Source organism: Phoenix dactylifera, chromosome 5 (assembly GCF_051530095.1).
Source record: "Phoenix dactylifera cultivar Ajwa chromosome 5, Ajwa_hap1_PhDact_Kaust_v1.1, whole genome shotgun sequence".
NCBI classification, from domain to species: Eukaryota; Viridiplantae; Streptophyta; class Magnoliopsida; order Arecales; family Arecaceae; genus Phoenix; species Phoenix dactylifera.
The window spans coordinates 39,178,545-39,198,468 of NC_143194.1; the positions used below are offsets into that span (position 1 = coordinate 39,178,545).

General features: G+C 37.7%; 1 protein-coding gene and 1 long non-coding RNA gene across 9 annotated transcripts; one reads left to right on the top strand and one right to left on the bottom strand.

Annotated features, from left to right (window-relative positions):
• Window positions 1–3,825: 3,825 nt before the first annotated feature.
• Window positions 3,826–14,696, bottom strand: LOC103708820 (ras-related protein RABA5a-like). 8 transcript variants are annotated; one of them, XM_088722838.2, is made up of 5 exons: window positions 14,507–14,696; window positions 14,139–14,220; window positions 9,142–9,535; window positions 8,135–8,479; window positions 3,826–4,991 (listed from the first exon to the last, which is right to left on the bottom strand). In XM_088722838.2, the coding sequence occupies exons 3-4, from the start codon at window positions 9,476–9,478 to the stop codon at window positions 8,145–8,147; spliced, it is 672 nt and encodes a 223-aa protein (XP_088578964.2). In that variant the 5' UTR covers window positions 9,479–9,535; window positions 14,139–14,220; window positions 14,507–14,696; the 3' UTR covers window positions 3,826–4,991; window positions 8,135–8,144. The 8 variants fall into 8 exon arrangements, with proteins under 8 accessions (XP_088578964.2, XP_089787184.1, XP_088578966.2 ...); XM_089931058.1 differs by lacking the exon at window positions 3,826–4,991 and adding an exon at window positions 5,254–5,268; XM_088722840.2 differs by lacking the exon at window positions 3,826–4,991 and adding an exon at window positions 6,403–7,948.
• Window positions 14,697–16,672: 1,976 nt separating this feature from the next.
• LOC149753582 (uncharacterized) lies at window positions 16,673–18,874 on the top strand. The gene is made up of 3 exons (XR_016413445.1): window positions 16,673–17,016; window positions 17,478–17,582; window positions 18,430–18,874. It is a non-coding gene; the product is annotated as an uncharacterized LOC149753582 (long non-coding RNA).
• The last annotated feature ends 1,050 nt before the right edge of the window (window positions 18,875–19,924 follow it).

A 19,924-nucleotide genomic window follows, 5' to 3' on the forward strand; every position in this document is an offset into this window, starting at 1 on the left:
TGTTTTCTCGCTCTTGTTTTGTTTTTGTGGAAAACCAGCGCATGCGGTTACTAGAAACGCGAGCAAAGTCATGAGAACGTACCGATCAGGCCAACTTTGACACGCTAACGAGTTATAACTTTTCGGGCTCGTTTGGTTCACCAGAAAAAAAAAAAAAAAAAGATCAATAAAAAAATAATGAGTTGCCTCTTATTTGGTTGAAGTTTTCAAAGGAAAGAGACGAAAAAATTATATTCCCATAGGAATATGATTCCCACATTTCATAGGAAAGTCTTTCCCAAGAAAAACATGGGAAAGTTACTTTTCCATGAGACAGGAATCACTCTATTTTTACTTTTTCCCCAAAAATACCCTTCAACATTAAAGAAGCATTAAACACCTAATTTTTATTAAGGGCATAATAGAAACATAACTTTTCCAGAAAAGTGGATGACCAACCAAACATAAGCACTTTGAAAATTTGTCACTTTTCCATTGTCAATCAAACATGCCAAAAGTACTTTCCTAGGCATCCTCTATCTGGGAAGTTGTTTTCCAGGAATCATATTTCTATGAGGGAAAATGCTTCCCGTGAACCAAACGAGCCCTTCTTTATTTCAAGTCTACTTCCTCGTGATTTCCGGACGATAAAAATAAGACCTATCAACGCTGTGTTTTCCGTTCGTTGGAATGCAGTTACATCTCTCTCACACTCAACGGCTGTAATTTTCATAGTCAGACTGGATTTTTCTAGAGCAAATCAATGACAGCCGTGGCTGCCAGTTTTTAGCCACAATAATACGAAATAAATCGTAAATTATTTCGTAGTTGGTGTGCATTGGATGTACGTTAATGTCTCTCACGGAAGAACTTTCCTCCTTACATGCCCTGGTAAGACCGGCAGCTTCTTTTCTTCCTGTTCTTTCATCATCTTATCAGCTTGATATTAAATCTTGGTTTTTTTTTCTTTTTTTGATGAAAAGTTTGATATTAAATCTTGATAATTGAAATTATTCTGCACACAAGCCTAAACTGTAAAACAATGGCAACTTATCACGCAACATGGATGCCATATCTACTTGTCTGCTCTACTGAACAACCTGGAACGGCTCATGGTATTTTACTGGTTAATTTTCAATTTCAACTTGTTTTCAATAACAAAAGCAAAATATGAGCTCAAATGACAAAATTAAACCATGAGTATTATTGAGATTGAATTTGATGCATTTTTTAATATGAGTAGATCTTGGTTAATATTCTATGGTACTTCTTGTAATAGTATATTTTATTCCTTCCAGCATTATGGAGTTATAAAAAAAAAAACTGCTTTGTGGGCTTGTTGGTCTGTAAGAAGAAAAACTACTTGGTGTTTATCTAGATTGAATGTGCGAGATTGGTAGGGGACGAGGAGGTAACAATCAGGAAAGAGGAAGCAGAAAGGTTGGAAGCCGGTTCTCTTCCAATTGCCGGATCTTCGAAAATGAAAGGGGCATTTGGGGCAGCACCTAGTCACCCTCCCTCTAACAGGAGCCAATGTTGTTCTACTTGGCCGGCATTAATCATCTCTCCTCCCAAAGGACGAGGTATTCATGAGGCAAGATCGACTGTAACAACCTAGAATCTCACTCAAAATAGTTAGCCGAAAAATATTATTTGAGTTTCTTGATCCCGTATAAGTACTCAAGATCTACCCAGCAAATAACCGATGTAGGCATGCTCGCACCGGTTCTTATATACTCTTTTTGTTTAAGCCCTAATGTCGTTGTGAGGCTAAGAATTCAAATTTATTCAAATCTAATCACAAGCACTACGATCGGCCCCAATGGATCCGTACTGCAACACAAGTTTATGGAGGCTATGTGGACCAAAGGCACTGCAACACGGATTTATGGAGATTGACCATGGGTCGATCGTAGTGCTTGTAATAAGATTTGAATACTTAGCCTGATGAAGACACCAAGGCTTGAACGGAGGAAGAAGTATGTGAAGACCCGTATGAGCGTGTGTTTAGTTCCATCTCGATTATTCGCCGAGGAGATTTTGGGTACGTATATAGAACTAAGAAACTCAAAAAATATCTTCCAACTATCTATTTCGGATGAGATCGTGGTTTGTTACTTCTGCTGATTTTGGAGCTCGGGAGTTTAATTCTATTATCTTCTTCCCAACTACCTCTTCCAGTCAAAAACCTCCTGCTGCTGCCGCTGCGACCTCGGCTTGTAGGTGGGTGGATCTCTTGAAGGAACCAACCACGAGACGCTTCGGCAATAATTTCTCTGTTAATGTCTCCAATCGTCCCTATCTTCTTAAATTTGCACCTCTCTTCTCTGGAGTGGCTCATCCCCCTTGCTCAAACCAGATGCCTACTTTTGCTATCCTCCTTATCTCAAGAGTGGGAAGACATTTTTCTTGCTTCATTTCAGAGAGCTCTCTCTTCTCCTTCTTCGGACCACATCTCTATCATTCTAGCTTGCAATGTGAGATTTCAGAAGCCAAAAATTGTTAGATTTGAGAATCGTTGGCTGAAAGAGCCTGACTTCGACGACATTATCATCCAAAATTGGCAGAAAATTAGTGGATGCTCAAACTTTGCATCTCAGTAGCTTGAAAATTTCGAGCACTTTAGATTAGCAATCAAGAAATGACCCTCAGCTAGAAAAATCCTAAATAAGGAGTTGAAGGAAAAAAAAAACTTCCGCACAACTTCGATATCTCTCAGCAAAAAAGAAAATTGCTCTGATCTTTCCACCCAGAACTACAAACAAGATAAATTCTCAAAGCCATCTTGGACGACATCTATAGAAAAGAGAAGATCTACTGGATGTAAAGATCCAAAATTACTTGGCCAAAAGAAGGAGATGGAAACATTGCTTTCATCAAGAGATCTCTTGATTTTCAGAGGCTGAATTATGCACTCATTTCTCTCTTCCCATTAGCCTTTTGAATAGCATGTACAAGATCATTGCAAAAATCTTAGCTGGAAGGCTTGCTAATTTCCTCCTCCTCCTCCTTATTGATGAGTTACAATCTGCTTTCATCAAGAGGTACTCTATTATATCTCTGCCTATGAGAGGCTGGCATATTGCAGAAGATTCGGGCATAAAAGAGTCTTTGCAAGCGAGAAAGCTTTTGATAAAGTTAACTGGGATTTTCTTCTTACTATCTTGAAGGCCAGAAATTTGGCTCTCTATTATCATTTACCTCCATTACGGTTCTGGTTAATGATTCTATTGGAAATTGGATCAGATATCGGCAAGGTTTGAGACAAAGTGACATGTAATGGACGTTTTATCTAGAATCCTCAAACAAGCTGGGTTCATTGGTCTTATTGAAGGAATCGGTCATTATCCTTGTTTCGGAGGAGAGAAATTGTTGCAGGGGAGAGAAATTGTATCTTGGTAGTCAAAGCTATACTCTTAGCCTTTGAGAAAGCTTCAGGGCTTAAAATCAACTTCAACAAAGGTATGATTCTCTGCCTTTAACATGGAGGAGAAAGAATATACTGAATTTGCTACTGCTATGAATTGCAAGAAAAGATATTTACCCTTTATTTATTTTGACCTTCTACTTTATGATAGAAAGTTACCAAATCATGCCTTGTTAGCGAAATGGGTACGGAAGCTTCTATCAGAGTAAGAAGAAGTCTTGCTCCCTTGTCTCACATATGGTGAGGCATCAGCAAGGACTTATCTACCTTCTGGAGCTGCACTATATTTTCCCTGGAGATGGGAGAAATATTAGATTTAAGGAAGATTTATGGTTAGGGCCTATTCCACTTGCTCAATTGTTTGGTGACTTATATTCAAGAGTGATAAAAATCAACGTTCCGGCAGCAACCCTTTGGAGTTGGAGAAAGGTTGAATGGAATATTATAGTTATAGGCTCTTTTTTTTTTTTCCTCCAACGGATGGCTCATACATTTTTAGAATGGATATATCCAAAAAAAATCAAAAAAAGTAAATTTTAAAGTGCTTGAGGCAACTCTCTTTTTCCAGCCCACAATTCTTCCTCCCCCTCTCTTCGAGTGATCAGCCACGTACGACACCACCCAATCCACTGTCTCAATTGACCCTGTTCGATGTGATGTGAGGCCTTCTAGAGTGGCTGACACACCGGCTTGGAAGCTCACGCAGCACGAGTCCTTCATGGTGAGCTCCTTTTATTCTTTCATTAATCGAGGCGGATTGCTTTGCCCCTGTTATAAGATCACTTGGAAAACTCCTCCAAAAAAGATCAAAGTTTTTCTTTGGCTTGCTATCAAAAAGAGAGAGATATTGGCTACAAAGGGTTGGTCAGTGACTATCGTATTGAGACAATCTCTCCTCTTCTGCTTAGATACCCTTTTGTTAAGAAGAATATGGAGCACATTGAAGATTTGCTTGCATATATGGGGCTGGCCATCAAATCTCCGCTCCCTTTTAGACCTCCTGGAGACAACGGAGAATCAGTAAACCTCTTACAAGAGCTTGGGATCGGCTTTTACTCTCTCTACTTTGGCATGTGTGGCAGGAAAGAGATCATAGAATATTCTTAAAGAAAATGGCTCAATTGGTTCGGTCCTCTTCAAAACACTGCTTGCCTTTCAACAATGGGAGAATCTTTGCCCTGAGAAGATGGCTGAAGGACATCGTACTCTGTGGAATCAACTAAAATCCCTACTCCCTTCGGTGGGCCGTCAAAATGGTTCTGTATGAATTCGGCACCTGCAACTATCTTCACTTGAAGAGTATGAAGATCTTAACGCCTGCTGGTTGGGTGAGAAGGACCCTTCTACTACAGTGCTGTTCTCAAGGTTCTTTTCCTTCACTTGTTGATATTCTTCTGATTGTCATCAGTCCTCGAGTTCTTCTAGAGTCCCTGCCGCAATTCATTCTCCTGTTGGTGCAGGAAGCTGTCGAGATACCTGTTTGGCTTTAAACTGGTTCCTCTTTCTTCTCACTTCCAACAAGCCGTTATACTGTGCTATTCTCATCAGTTTATCTGCCCCTCGTCTCCTCTTGCCTCTGAAGACACTGTAAATATTCAATTCGTCAATAATGAAGTTGCGTGGCCTTCCAGCTTCCCTTGCACCTCAAAAATGTGAAATACCAGGACTGCAACTTGGAAGACTTTGGATTATGTGGGGTCATATTCAGGTAAGAAAAGCTAAATTCATATGCCATGTTTGATTTACTTTCCCAAGCAATCAATGGCAACCATTCGGTAAATCTCATCACATTTCCCACACGAAAACCATTTCTTCACTCTTCACTATGACCCATGTATACATGCGCATCTATAATTATGCCCCTGTTGACAAAGAAAACACATGCAAAGACATATGTATATACCTACATACATAAGCTTGCATGTAGCAATGAACCACATAGCCATAAGGAGTTTATTTACATTCATCTTTGTTGTTTCTCAATTAGAACTCCAGAAAACCTGGAGATGGTAACACGAAACAAACATGCAGATGGATTGACTGAAGTCCAAATAGTCAGCGTGCTAGCATCTAATACCACCAAAAGCAACATTGTAATAAATGTGTGTGAAACTCTGAGGGCAACTATTAAGGGCCAACATTATTAACAGGATTTGAAGAGCTTGTTTATTTGTTTCTGTAATTCTTCATCTCTTTTGGAAATTAAACACTTTTACCAACAATCCAAAATAAGGGAGCAAGGAGCACAGCAATTCCAACAAGAATGGTTGCTGCAACTGCTCCTGGGAAGTCATGTCCGAATCCAAAGTAGCTCCTCAAATTCAGTCCTAACCTCACCAAAGTCAAATTTATCCTTGACATCTCCATATTGCGAAGCAACCAAACCGTACATTGTCCATGCAGTAGGGCATTCCCAGTAATACCGTGGATAAATGTAGAAGTAACCATTCAAGGGAAGAAATCATTCCATTGTAGATAAAATGCAGAAGCAACTATGGAAGCCGTGAAGTAATTTGGACACAGACCTACTACCATCATTCCATAAAATGTAAAATAGAGTAATTTAACGTCCATGAAGAACAGATACAAATGAACAGATACATAACAGTTAAGACTGGGAGTTTATTTATATAATATTATGTAAAAACTGTAATAAAGTTCAAGTAGACTGAGGGAATGGATAAAAGCTATCCATGATTTCATGGATTTGCAAATGCGATGATAAGCGAAGCTCGCCTGCATGTACACTGTCCAACATAGAAGCCCTAGTTTTCCATGTAGGCTCATAGACAAATATTAGGTCGGACACATAAAAATAAAGCCCACTATCTGGAGTAAAAACATGTGCGGGGCAATACGCAGAAACACTAGCAGGCTGACCACATGCTACATGTTGATATTTGCTTTGGGCAGGGTTATCAAGTCAGCTCTATCGAAAATTTTGGATTTAACTGATGCAAAAGAGATAGATGGCTACATAACTGATATGTCTACAGCAGCCTCGTCGTTCAAAAGAGGAAAAAAAAACATTCGTGTCCAAGAAAAGTTGGACAAAAGAGCGCTTTCATTAAAAAAATATAGAGTGGACTTAGGTATCTAGAGAAAAGAGAGATCTTAAATGACGAGATGTCTACAACATAGATGATGGCATTGCCCATATGGATTGGTGTCAAAATCTTACAAAGTTCAAGGAGCTTTTAGGGAGAGAGTCTTCCATTTTGTTAGCCTAGATCTAAGGACTTGTTTGGTTCACAGGAAGAATTTTCTCTCACCGAAATATTTTTCTAGGAAGCTAATGCCTGAAAATATGAAGCATAGGAAAGTGGCTTTTGCATGTTTATTTGATCATAGGAAAGCAACTTATGTTTGGTTGAGCATCTACTTTCCTAAAAAAGTTTGTGTAATACTTGTTATGCCCTTAATAAAGGAAATGACCATATCCCATGCTATCTAAAAGCTTCAGGTATATTTGGAAAAAAAATATCCCGCTAGAAATTAGACTTAAACATGTCCCACATGGATTTTTCTTTTCCATAAAATATGAAAATTTTATTCCCATAGAAAAGCTACTTTTCCATCTCTCTCCTTCCAAAACTACAACCAATCATCTCCATTTTTTCCCTTTTTCTTGGTTGCTGCCCACCCCCTGGGGCGGCGCTTCAAACCCTTGTGTCTGATCGAGTAGTTTCACATTTCAATAACAACCCCCGTATATATCGATAGACGGTTTTGTCCCTTGTCACATGCTTGAGAAGAGAGACCGATGCCATATTCGTATACCGAGCAAGCCTACCCGATATACGGACTGCTTGCCACGTATCCTTATCCAAGGATATGGGCACTGCTCACTTGCCACTACCCCTTCCTCAGCAAACAGGATCCGATTCACCAAACACATCGCTGCATGTCCTAAAGCAAATAAAAAAAAAACTCACCGCCTTTTCTTCTTTGATGGACGGCTCTCCTGTTCTTCGAGACCTCCGACATGGATGATGGCGCCCAGCAATAGCACCGATCTCGAGCCTTGCATGTAAATGCAAATAACTCGAATCCCATCACTTTCTTGGACTGAGGTCGGCATTGCCGGCCATTCCATACGTGCACATTCCTACCCCCAGCCACAAGACATAGGGCCAAACATCATATCGAGAGAGATTTTTCTTTTTCTTTGCTTTGAGATACGCATCTCTCCATGAGGTGAAGAAGGGCACCAATATTTTTGGACAAAGAACTCGTGCTAGGTATCCGATCTATTGGCTTAGCTTGATACATAAATTTGACATTGGTCTTTCCTGGAAGGAAACCAACATATACGGCGGGCGAAAATATTCACTATACATATAAATATATATATTACATATTATTATACATTTCAATACATCCTTTTGTGATAGAAGAATCGTTCTATTTCACACAAAAGAAAGAAACATGCTCTTACAACTATCATCCCAAACAGTATCAGAAAGGCAAGTACCAAAAAAAAAAGCCGACCAAAAATGTCTAACTCAATCAACATAATAAAGTTCCATGGGCCACTGAAAACTGAAAAGAAATTTTGATCATTAGCAATAAGTCTAGATGTAATTGCGTAATCAACATTTTCATGGTTCCATCATCATTGATATCCAAATTGCATGTATATTCTTTACAATGGAGAGAAGGAAAAATTGAATCAAGCGTATGATAAATTTTAGACCTGCAAAAGATAAGGAAAAGGATATGCCTTACATGGCTAGTTTCAAGAAGAACAGCACCAGTTTCCTTTGGCTCCATTATTTGTGTCATTTGCTTCCTCCTGCAAGATCACTGTCTTCCCATTTCCTAGTGATGACATGTCAGGCTTCTTTAGATCCTGAGATAGATGCATCTTCCTGCTTAGTATATTATAGATCTCTTTAACTACAGTCTGAAAAGCTGCCGCCACATTAGAAGAGTCCAGCGCAGAGGTTTCCATGAAGAAGAGGCCCTGGGCCTCTGCCAGTGCCTTGCCCTCTGCTGTGCTTACCTCCCTGGCATCCTTGAGATCAGTTTTGTTGCCCACGAGAATGGTCACAACATTCATGTCAGAGTGAGCTGTTCAGTATTACTATTGGGTCAGATAGAGCAGGCCCAATAATTTGATATTAGGTATCTGATTGAAGATTGTTTAAAAAAATAGATGGCATCAAGAATTTTCACAGCTTAAATCTGAGTTTTTCAGGGTAGAAATGTTCCTCGCACTCGATGAAACTCAGTCACCATTATATTGAATGGTCATTTCTTGATGCAGTATAAAAAGTTTTGAGAGCATAACCAAGCCTATATCTTAATTCCTCCAGGAAAAAAAAACAGTGAAAGGAGTTTCTAGGAAAGACAGGAATAATTAGCAAACCTCATTGGTTAAAAGAGGCAAAAATTAGATGGTGAAATATGCCTTGGATCATCAATGGTCCTAAATTGCAATCTTTTAAAATGTACTGCCTTTTAGTACAAACTTAGATTGGTGATATAGCATTAGGTGATTGCTATCAGAGGTTCCATCAAATATGATTATCAACCAACCTTGGGACCAGTATTCAAGTGTTGCAAATGATCTACAACAACAATGCTCGCCAGTTCAGACAACATCTGTGGGACATGTATTCTTGGATTAATCTAAAGGTAGCCAGCAACTGAAATCCCAAAATCATTACCATTCAATGACAAAATTTATTGCACAAAAGTAATAACTGGCTAATAAAAAGTTTGGAGCTTACTTTGTAGTTCATTAAGCCATCGGCCAACACTATCAAAAGTCTGACGCCTGCTAATGTCATACACCACAAGAGCACCAACAGCTCCTCGGTAATATGCAGATGTCACAGCTCTGAAACGCTCCTGACCTGCAGTGTCCCATATCTGAGCTTTGATTTCCTTCCCATCAATGTCCATCTTCTGAGTTTGGAACTCAACTCCAATTGTGGATTTAGAGTTTGGGTGGAATTCATTCCGAGCATATCTTGCAAGTAAATTTGATTTGCCAACAGCAGCATCACCAATGAGAACAATCTTAAAAAGGTAGTCCTGGCTCTGTTCATCATCCTCATCCATCATATAGTCTCCCTTAGCTGCTGCTCGTGGTGCAGCAATTATAAAAAACTACAGATAATACTGCCAGATTTTTCACAAAATTAGGGTAAAAGCTAAGAGCATAGATGCCATTGATAGGAATTGAAACTAAAATAATAAAGCAAGAAGAGATGGGCAACTAATCTAAGGATTGCTGTTGCAACTATAAAAACTATCATGAAACAATAATTGAAGCCGCTCACTCCAATGCAGAATTCTTTAGAATTACTTCTACAAACGCTTAGTAGCTGGGTCTTAATAAGACATAGAATTTCAGATAGATGACAGTCTAGTAAAACTCTTGTACAGGTGTAGCACAGAAGGACTTGCTAAACTGGCTTTAAACCTATACAATGTCATCAATTGGAAAATAGAAACATTTAAATCGAAAAGTGTCTTAAACAAAAATAGAAAGAAAACTATTATGACAGTCAGATCTACCTTCATGTGGCATGCCTCTTCCATTTTTATTCATAATGCTTAATTAATACTGTTTTGTACTATAAAAATCAGATGCAATTCTATACACTATGATAGTGATACGAAGACTGGATAAGTAAACTAGCTAGCATCAGCTAAGTAGATTGTTATACAATATAACTGATGAAACAATGAAATGAATTCTTGTCTAACTAATAAAGAGTATATAAAAATGCAATTTTGAGTTGGCTTAAATGAAAGTTGACGAGAGATACACCATTGCATTTATTTTCTTCCATCTTACATCCACTAGGTAAAGTGAAGAGTTGGAAGTTGGAACTATATCTTAAAAGAACTAAAGCTTGCAAGATTAAGTGAAGAGGTGCTTCTATGGTTTTCGTGGGATGGTCGCTTGCATTTAAGACACAAGAAGATCTTATAGATCAAAGTGTACCAGCAAGTTAGTAAAAACCATATTGTCAACTAAGAATGAGGGTACACAAGCACACGCATGCAGAGACAAGTATGTTGATGTGCATCTGAGATACAACAACAAAAGAAAACGATTATACCAGAGGAAGAAGAACTTGAGTTGCAGCAATCATAATATAGTGGTGAAGAAGCAGTTGAAACATTATAGGCATGTGCAGCTACAGATTAATGTTGGAAATCAAACGTAAAGAAGAGGCATAGCTCAAATGGTAGCTATAACTAATGATTTAATAAAACATTAATTTATTATCTTATAAGTTTGCTGGATGAACAAGTAAGCAAATGTACTGAAGACAAACATCACACGAGTAACAAAAAGATGAATCCTCCAAAACTTCATGTGGTCAGAGGGACGTTTGGTGGTGTAAATTGTCCAGAAGGCACAAAATTATTAATTACAATGAGGAGAACAATACTGAATCAGTCATATCAAACAGTAATCCATTTGGTGCAGCTTAGATTGGATTGACTAAACATGCTCAAGCCATCCATTAACTACTTTCACCAATCACTAACAATAAAATTACTCATTCAACAAGAACTCCAAAATCTATATACGATGTGATTGGTACATAGGCTACATATTTCTTTATTTTGTCAACATTGGCTATAGGAGGGTAGTATGGTTCATAAAGCTTAACACTATTTCCTTCATGAGCAATAACCCAACAATATATGAAGCCTAATTAAGTGAGTATTATTTCAGAGAGCTTCATCATGTGCATCAACTTTAAATATGGGATTTTATGGATTAAGTATGGAATTTGAAGTCCATAAACTTATATTTGTTGAAATAAAAATCTTCCACCAGCTGAAGGACAACTTTTTGCTCAAATAGTTCACTTGAGAACTTTTGCTAAAAAGAATGAAGCATATGGACCTTGTTTGGAGCTTAGCTAAAGAAATAGAATGGCGGATGTGTAATTTGTGTGTCATTTCTAGGACAGAAGAATCCTTTTCCTTTTAAGAGAGGTTTTCCGTGTGATGCCATTCTGACAAAGACTATTCTAGCATGTCGAGATATAAATGAGGATCAGTGGTTCAAAGTGCCCAGCTTATTAGAGAATACACTTAATTCACCTACAAATCCAACCTCTTTACGTTCGCATTCTTCTTATCTTTAGTAAAAATGAAAAAAAAAACATGATAAATTACACCACATTCAGTCTTCTTCCCTAATTATGTTCTTAGTGGATTCACTAAGCTAGTAGATAAGAATTAAGGTTTCTATTATATCGTTAAACGAAAACAACAACTTTGGAGGCAATCCTCTAGGATGGCCTTTATCTTTTCTCATGCATGCTTATGATGACCCTTCATTTTTGAAGGAAATTTTATCTTCACAAAAAAGGCTTCAACTTATAAATATTATCAAAATTTATTGCAGGGCAAATAGAGGCACATGTCAATATGAGGGCAGGATGAATGAAAGCTATCCATATACCAAATATTTCTAAAACATGATATCTTGGGCATCTAGGCGGTATGGATACTTAGATGAACCGGGATCTCACTTTATATCAGCCAAGATGGGATGCTTGCAAAATTAGGAAACAACTTAGATGCTCTAATACCTAAGTATATAAAAACAAGGATATTGAAGTATTAACCAATATATTAGAACAGATTAATTACCACTTTAAAGCATCGATTATAATATCCGGTAGTTAAAAAGCATTTAAAATTGAAAAATATCAGCCAATAAATTTATATCATATTGATATATCTGGATATATTGGTTTATCATAGGGTGCCCAATATCAATACAGATTGATATCTCATTAAGAAGAAAACCTTGATCCTACTTTATAATCAGGGCAAATAATTTCTTGACAGTATTCATAACCAGTTTTTCTTTTCCTTTTATTAAGGGAAAAAACCCTCTAAGCTGTAACTTATTTTCAAGTTTTTTAATTTCATTCTACTTTGAGTCCAAAACAAGCTCAAAGACGAGATTCATGCAACTAAAGTGAAACGTTGTGACCATTAAGTCACAAATTATATGTTTTTCCTTTTTCCATTCTCTCTTTTGTCCTTTTTTCTGGAGCTTGGGTAATTGGGGGTCAATCCAGCAGTTTCTATCATTCCAACTAGATCATCTGCTGCATAAGTTTATGTGCAAAGCCTGATTGCCATCTACATGACCTTAATTTCTGACAATTCCACCTTTGGGCCTCCAATTGCCACCACCTGCTGCAAACCCCACCATCTACTATAACCGACACAGTCGTCTCCTTTGTACATCCTATATTCCTGCTAATTCCTCTTGATAAAAGTTCCTATTGACCTGCATTCATTTCACTATTGAAACAATTCATGCAACTCTGCACCAGACCCATCCCATTATTGTTAAGAGGTCCCTCAAGCACCACGGCTTTTATCTGCAGTCACTGCCATCTTTGCTACACAATCCACAATAGTGACTACACTCCATTAAGAAACCCTACAAGGTAACCTTAACTCGGGACATATTTTCCCTAGTGAACCAACTAAACATACGGATCTCTCATCAGAAACAACCTTTCATTCATTGGCAGGATACAACTAAATAAACTGTATCTAAATGTCAAAAATTGCATACAATTGAAGGAACATTTCTAGAAGTACCACATAGATGACTAAAGGAGAAAAATATCTATTGCCTGGTAGGTTAAACTTAAAATGTTAGTTCAGGTCTAATGTAATTTTCAAAATTTGCCAGAACTAAAATTTACCCAAACAATCAATCAGTTTTAGGTTTTGGCATCTAAGCAAAGACACAGGATGACTCTGGAGTTAGTTTTTATAAAATTTTGGTTAATTGTTAACAAACAAGCAACTTTTTGGTCCTTCAACTTGACGATATGATCCTCTAAGTTTCAAGAAGACAATATGACAAAAAAGATAGAAGGCATATTTAACCAAATATCTCAGGTTAAGGCTGGCATAGACATTAAATCTACTCTGACACTGAAATTGATCTTAGGGATCAAGAACTCAAACTAAGATCATTCTGAAACTTAGTTACACAAATATAGATGTTAAATGCTTAAAATATATCGTGCGATCAGGGACGTGCAGTGTTGAACAATTGAAGATGCAATGCGTTAGAATTAGCCAGAGGCAAAATATCTGGCAATAAATGATTAAAAAGAGAAAAATCATCTAGAACAGAATCGATCAACCATTCACAATATGCATTCATAAACATGACAAAAGAAGGCCATTGATTACATAATGGAAAACAAATTGCAGGGAATAGGAAATCTTGTCTTTTAAGCATTACAAAAGAAAACACTTTAGATTAATTTTAGGTAGGAAAAAAGGGTAAAAATCTACATATCAAATTGCAATATAATGAAAAGATATGCATTCAAAGTTTGCTAATGATTATGAGAAAAGACTTTATTTTTTTCCAAGAACGGAAATAAATTGCCTCAACCAGCTATAATTGAGCCAAAAGAAAAGATTCAAAACGATTAAATCAGTAGAAAAACACATGCTTCACGTTATTTCTGTGAAAAAGAAATCGACATTAGTAACAAAACGCGTCAAAGATCCGACTTTATCTAATAGAACTGTAACAAGCAAAATTTCTTTTTAAAACCCCTAAAAGACAAATTAAAAACCTCGAAACGCAATCACTAAATCCATAATGATTCCGAAAAGCACCAAGATTTTTATAACATATTAAAATTAAACAAAAAAATGAACGTTAATAACTCCATAAAAGAAAGCAATCTTTAAATCTAACCTCGATGGGAGCGGAGAAAACAGCACACGGCCACTCCAAGATCCGGGCTTTCTCCTCACTCAGTTCAAATCTTGTAAATAATCTGAAAAGAACAACTGCATATCGTTTCAAAACCCTTAAATAGAAAATTAAAGAGTTAGTACATAAAACCCTATTCATTGAATCCTTTAATAATTCCCGAAGAAAGAACACCTAGATTAATAAATAAACAAAAATTAGACAAAAATAAAATCCAGACCCTTAATCCAATGCATGAGATCCTTTAATAATTCCAAGAAGAATGACCTATATATTTTAAGCAAATTAAAGACAGAAAAATAAAAAGTGAATCAGCGATTACGTAAAAGAAAGCAACCGTTCGATCTAACCTCGTCGGAAAGCGGAGAAATAAAACACGATCACTTCCAAGACCCGAGCTTTCTTCTCTCTTGGTTCTATTCCTCGCTATAATCCCCTTCGTTTAGGATTCTTTTCTTGGAATGTAGGGAGAGAAGAAGAAGAGAACGTTTTCTTGGAAAGGGGAAGGACGAGGAGGGTTACCTTCGGCTATTGAATTGACGTCTTCGAGGCCTTGCATAGTCGGTAACTGAAAAATTTGGTAACCGCCTTTGTTTGCCGACTTTACAGCGCACTAGTTTTGGCACGTGCGAAATAAACGCGTGCTAGAACCACGGACGGCTGCGATACATGTGTTAAATGGACCCCTTTTTCTCCCTCGGTACACTTTTTCTCCTTTCCACCAAAGGAGGACTTCTGGCAGGGTTTATTTCTAAAATGTGGGGGGTCTAAATAGGGCTGAAAGAGCATCGGAATATTTTTTAATTAATTTTTTTTATAATTATATCTTTATTGCTAATTTTTATTATTAAATTTTGCTCAAATTTGATTAATATCCAAAAAAATATCCGATTTATATCCATGTTTAAATAAAAAATTATGAATATGTTTAATATCTGATTTGTGTCCATATCTATTTATAACAAATATAGATATGCTTAATATCCGAATCTATATCCATTTGGAACAAATATGCATATTAATTTTGATATTCGTCTAATATCTAATCTCGTATTCCTTAAAAATAAAAATACAAATATGGATATATTAATATCTGATCTGTATCCGATCTAGAATATTATTATCATTTGATGTTTAGGTCTCAAGTCCATCCATTAACCATGGGTTATGTTTTCTTTGGTCTAATACATAAATATTCAAACAAGATCATTGCTATGAAGCTATGCGCTGAAATTAGTTTTAAATCTTGTGTATATTGCTGCATAAGCATTTGAAAGATAGCAGTATTTCCTTCGATACTAGCAAAAAAGATCATCATTATTGGTATTAAAGTAACGAATACGAGATAATACTAACTAATTTGGATGGAATTGCTTTTTTGTGTTGTCAATAGCCCTTAATAACTGAATGCATTGGTGAAAAACTTGAAATGATTTGCTCACTATGCTAAATTTAATGTGGCAAGTTTGCATAATGCACATTATGTCACAATTCACACATGCCATGATTGTCTGATATATATAATAACTCAAAAACTAAAACATCCTTTGCCTTCCACCTCAACATAAATCTTTTGATATTTATTGTAGTACTCGTGAAGGAGAAGCATTTTATGTTTTTTTTTTCTTTTTTATGCAAAGGGATATTTCTAGCTTTTTTGGTCAGGGAGTGTGTTTGTATTTTCACACAGAGAGAGAGAGAGAGAGAGCAACCGAAATTATGAGCTACCATTTCCTCCTAATGAAAAAGGCACCTCTCCAAGACTCCAACAACCTCATTTTCATTTCTGGAGCCAAACATGTTTAATTCTCTTTCCAGCTTTGATCCATTCAAACAAGAAAATAATACCAAAATATATCCACTGGTCAATTATATATACATATATATATTTCTGTTGATGGCTAACCATTGCCTATGATGTGCAAATTAATCATGGCAGGCCGAGGATTAATTTTCACCGAAGTCCCCATGCAATAAAACTTGTGTGTCATCATAGAGGGGGTGAGAGAGAAAATGGAGGAAGGAGGGGTGATGGCACCAGAGAGGCCTTCACTTGAATTGACCCTTTGATTTAAACATAAGTGATGAAGAATTTCAGAATATATTAAAAGTGAGAAAGAGAAATATCAGATATCAATGGTTGAGATGTACAACAGAATAGACAATTTTTAAAATAGATAGATAGCTACAAATTTCAGCTTTTGCATTTTATATAAGTTGTCAAATTCTTTCTTGGAAAAATATATTACATTACTTTTTATATCGAAATGATTCATGTAAATATGTGAGTCACAAAGCTGTCGTTTGATGCAATTACTACACTACATACTTAGCAATATTTCATTCAATTATTAGTTGGTGCTTAAGCTGAGAGGCTGCTCCAGTTTAAGAGAAATGTGAATTCAATATTACAAGATAATTCAGTATTAGGGACGCCTGAAGCCCTCAAAACTCAAAAGACATCAATCATGCACCGTAAAGTCTCATGGGATGAACTTGGTGCATTCCTGGAAGAGCCCACATATTGGGCTTGGGCCAGCCTATAAGAAAGGGCGCCGGCCCAACAAGTGCAAAAGGGGGAGGGAGACTCCCGATTGTAGCCTTTTTCCCTCCCCTGTTTCAAACTCTCCTTCCCTCTCCCGAATCCACCGGAAGGAAAGATTTAGGGTGATCAAACTACTATATTTGGGCCAATCCTCTTCCAAGACCACCTCCCTCTCTTCCTAGGGCACCAACCGAGAGACCCTTTCAAAAGAAACAAAAAAAAAAGGAGGAGAGAGAGATTTGGAGTTCTAGGCGATCCGTGAGAGGCTTGGGTTATTCGCCGTCGGGCTTGCCGGAGAAGCTCACCGGAGACGAGGTAAGGTCCTTCTCCTTCTTCTCCTTTGTCTAAGGGCCATTGTTCCTTTGGGAATACGACCGGTAAGCCGCCGGATTGATGGAGAAGCCGAGCCTCTGTTCGACCTTCTCCTCTTCCATTCCGTCGCCGGCCGTGGCGCACCGCCGGCACCGCCGAGGCCGTCAGTCATGGGGTGGTGCCGACCATGGGCCGCCGTCGTCAAAGTTTTCCCTCCAATCGGGAGGAAGGAAGGAAGAAAGAGAGAGAGAGAGAGCAACCCGCTTCCATCTTCCTTGTTCTTCTCCCTGTCCAGTTGATCCTTTTTTTTTTTCATTTTATTGCTATGTTATCTCTAGGAAAATCATGGACTGTTGGTTAGTCCTAGGGTGCCAGATACTGGTGGACTCTTAAAATGATCTATTGAGAGTTTTGAGTTTATATATATATCTTGGATAATTTTTAATGATGATTTGGTTCTGTAGGGGAACAATCTGTTGGACGAGAGGACGCTGAGCAGGGTTCTGCGCATCCTGGTTCATAGATCGCCGTGAAGGCGGGTATTTAGTCAGTCCGAGTTTTTCAACAGGGTAAGAATCCTTGCATGCCAATCCTACATGATATAAAAATTTTGCACCTATCTATGTATGATGTTTTATGATTCAGATAAGTAAGAAGTAAAAATGATGTTATATTAAATTGTATTTTGATCGTATTCGCTTGAGGTTGGTATCATGATGGATGCATGCATGCGCATAACCTACACTTGCATAATTGGATTTATGGATGTGGTGCTATAGACTAACCTTGATATTATTGGTTGCCCATCATAGGCTGGAAACATGGCCGGGTTAGTCTAAAACTGGAAATTAATAAAATGGATTGATGTGTGGATGTGAAATTGATTAAATGAACATTGACTTTGGGCCGTCTTGTTATTATTGGTTTGCCCGTCACAGGCTCTAAGTGTGACAATGTTGGTTTGCCCGTCACAGGCTCTAAGTGTGATAATATTGGTTTGCCCGTCACAGGCTCTAAGTATGACAATATTGGTTTGCCTGTCATAGGCTCTAAGTGTGACATTATTGGTTTGCCCCGTCACGGGCTAGAAACGTGACCGGAATGTGGCCCAAAGTCGGAAAGATAATTGATCCGGATCAAGTTAATATAGAATGGAAAGAAAAAGTATTGAACATAGTAATGAAGATTTATGAGCTATCATATGCTATATCATTCTTGTGTGGCTGGACTTTCACTGATGTTTGACGTACATACTTATATTGATTATTTAAGCCTTTTGATAACCGGTTTATGATTTTATGAAATGTGCATCGATTTGTCGTGGTTTTCAAATTTATATTACTATTGTGTTGGTATGGATGTGCAGGGGTTCTTACTGGGCTGTAAAGCTCACCTCCTTCTTCTTTCTCTTTTCAGAGTTGCAGGACGCATACATGGATGGGTTGGGTGCAGAGCGCGAGTTTCAGAGTTATTAGCTAGCTAGTTAGTTTATCTTTCTTTGATGATGATGAGCATTTGAAGATTTTGTAATTGAACCAATTTGATTATCTGGACATGTTGGATTTGTCTATTTAAATAAATTAATTAATTATGAATTTATTAGATTTTTATTCATCTTTGGCCTTGCATGATCTTTAGGGCATTGCTCTAAGGCTCATGCGGCTGGTCACGTACCGGACCTGGATACTGGGTTCGGGGCGTGACAAAGTGGTATCAGAGCGGACCTGGCCCATAACTTATGTGGACTAGAAGACGCTGCAACACGGATCCATTGGGGCTGACCACGGGCCAATCGTGGTGTTTGTGATTAGATTTGAATAGATTTGAACCCTTATCCTGACGAGGACGTCAAGGCTTGAACAGGAGGAGTATATGAGGATTCGTGCGGACGTATGTTTAGTCCCACATCGATTATTCGCTGGATAAATCTTGGATACTTATACAGAATCAAGAAACCCAAATAATACCTTCTGGCTAGCCATTTTGAATGAGGTTTTGGGTTGTTACAATTTCATCCTCACAACCTGCATAATTTCATAAAAGTTCTGCTCAAAACATATGTCATAAAACTATCTTTCTGTGGTTTGACAGCTCTCCCTTTCGATGCCCAGCAATTCTCTGTATCTGTCCTGAAAAATTAATGCGAGATGCACCGACATAATTTCATAAGCCTTCCTATCATCTACTGTGATAAAAAAAAAAAAAAAAATCGATGGATACACCATGACAAATGTATCAGGCCCCTTGTTTCCTAAAGTATTGATCTTCTGAATCCAAAGTTCTCTCCTATCTAAATGACAGAGTAGGGTCTTTCCTGTTATCCTGAACTTTTGCTGCTTTCGTCTCAAGGGCAGGACAGTTCCCTGACAGCAATTATTTGGATGTTTGTCGTCTTGAGCTCAATGCCCTCTTTGGACACATATCAAGTTCAAAATTCCCAGATCTCCAAAAGATACCAAAATTTCCATCTTACAATTTAATTTGGGCCTATCTGAACATCACAAAACACGCAATAATTATCAATAGACATTCTGATTATGCTGTCAATTTATTTTGTTGGTGATTGAAAAATAGAATACAGGAATGCAAAATATATCACAGGACAATTCAGAAAATAACCTTCGCTATTCCTCAAACAAAGACAGACTCTGGCCTTGCTAAATATTCATGCTCCAATTCTCGCCGGATCATCAACCATATCATTTACCTTCTAATATATTCAGATCCTGTCTACAAACAAATTTAACATAGGGGGGAAATGCTCCCTCCATACATTTTACTAGTCTTGGGCACCCACTGGCCACTGGAATGTGTTTAGGAAATCATGTCGCATCGATTTCAAAATCTGCTAGAGTTGAGTTACCCCTGCAGTCTTCACAATCATAAATGCTGCGACTTCTGCTGCTGTGTG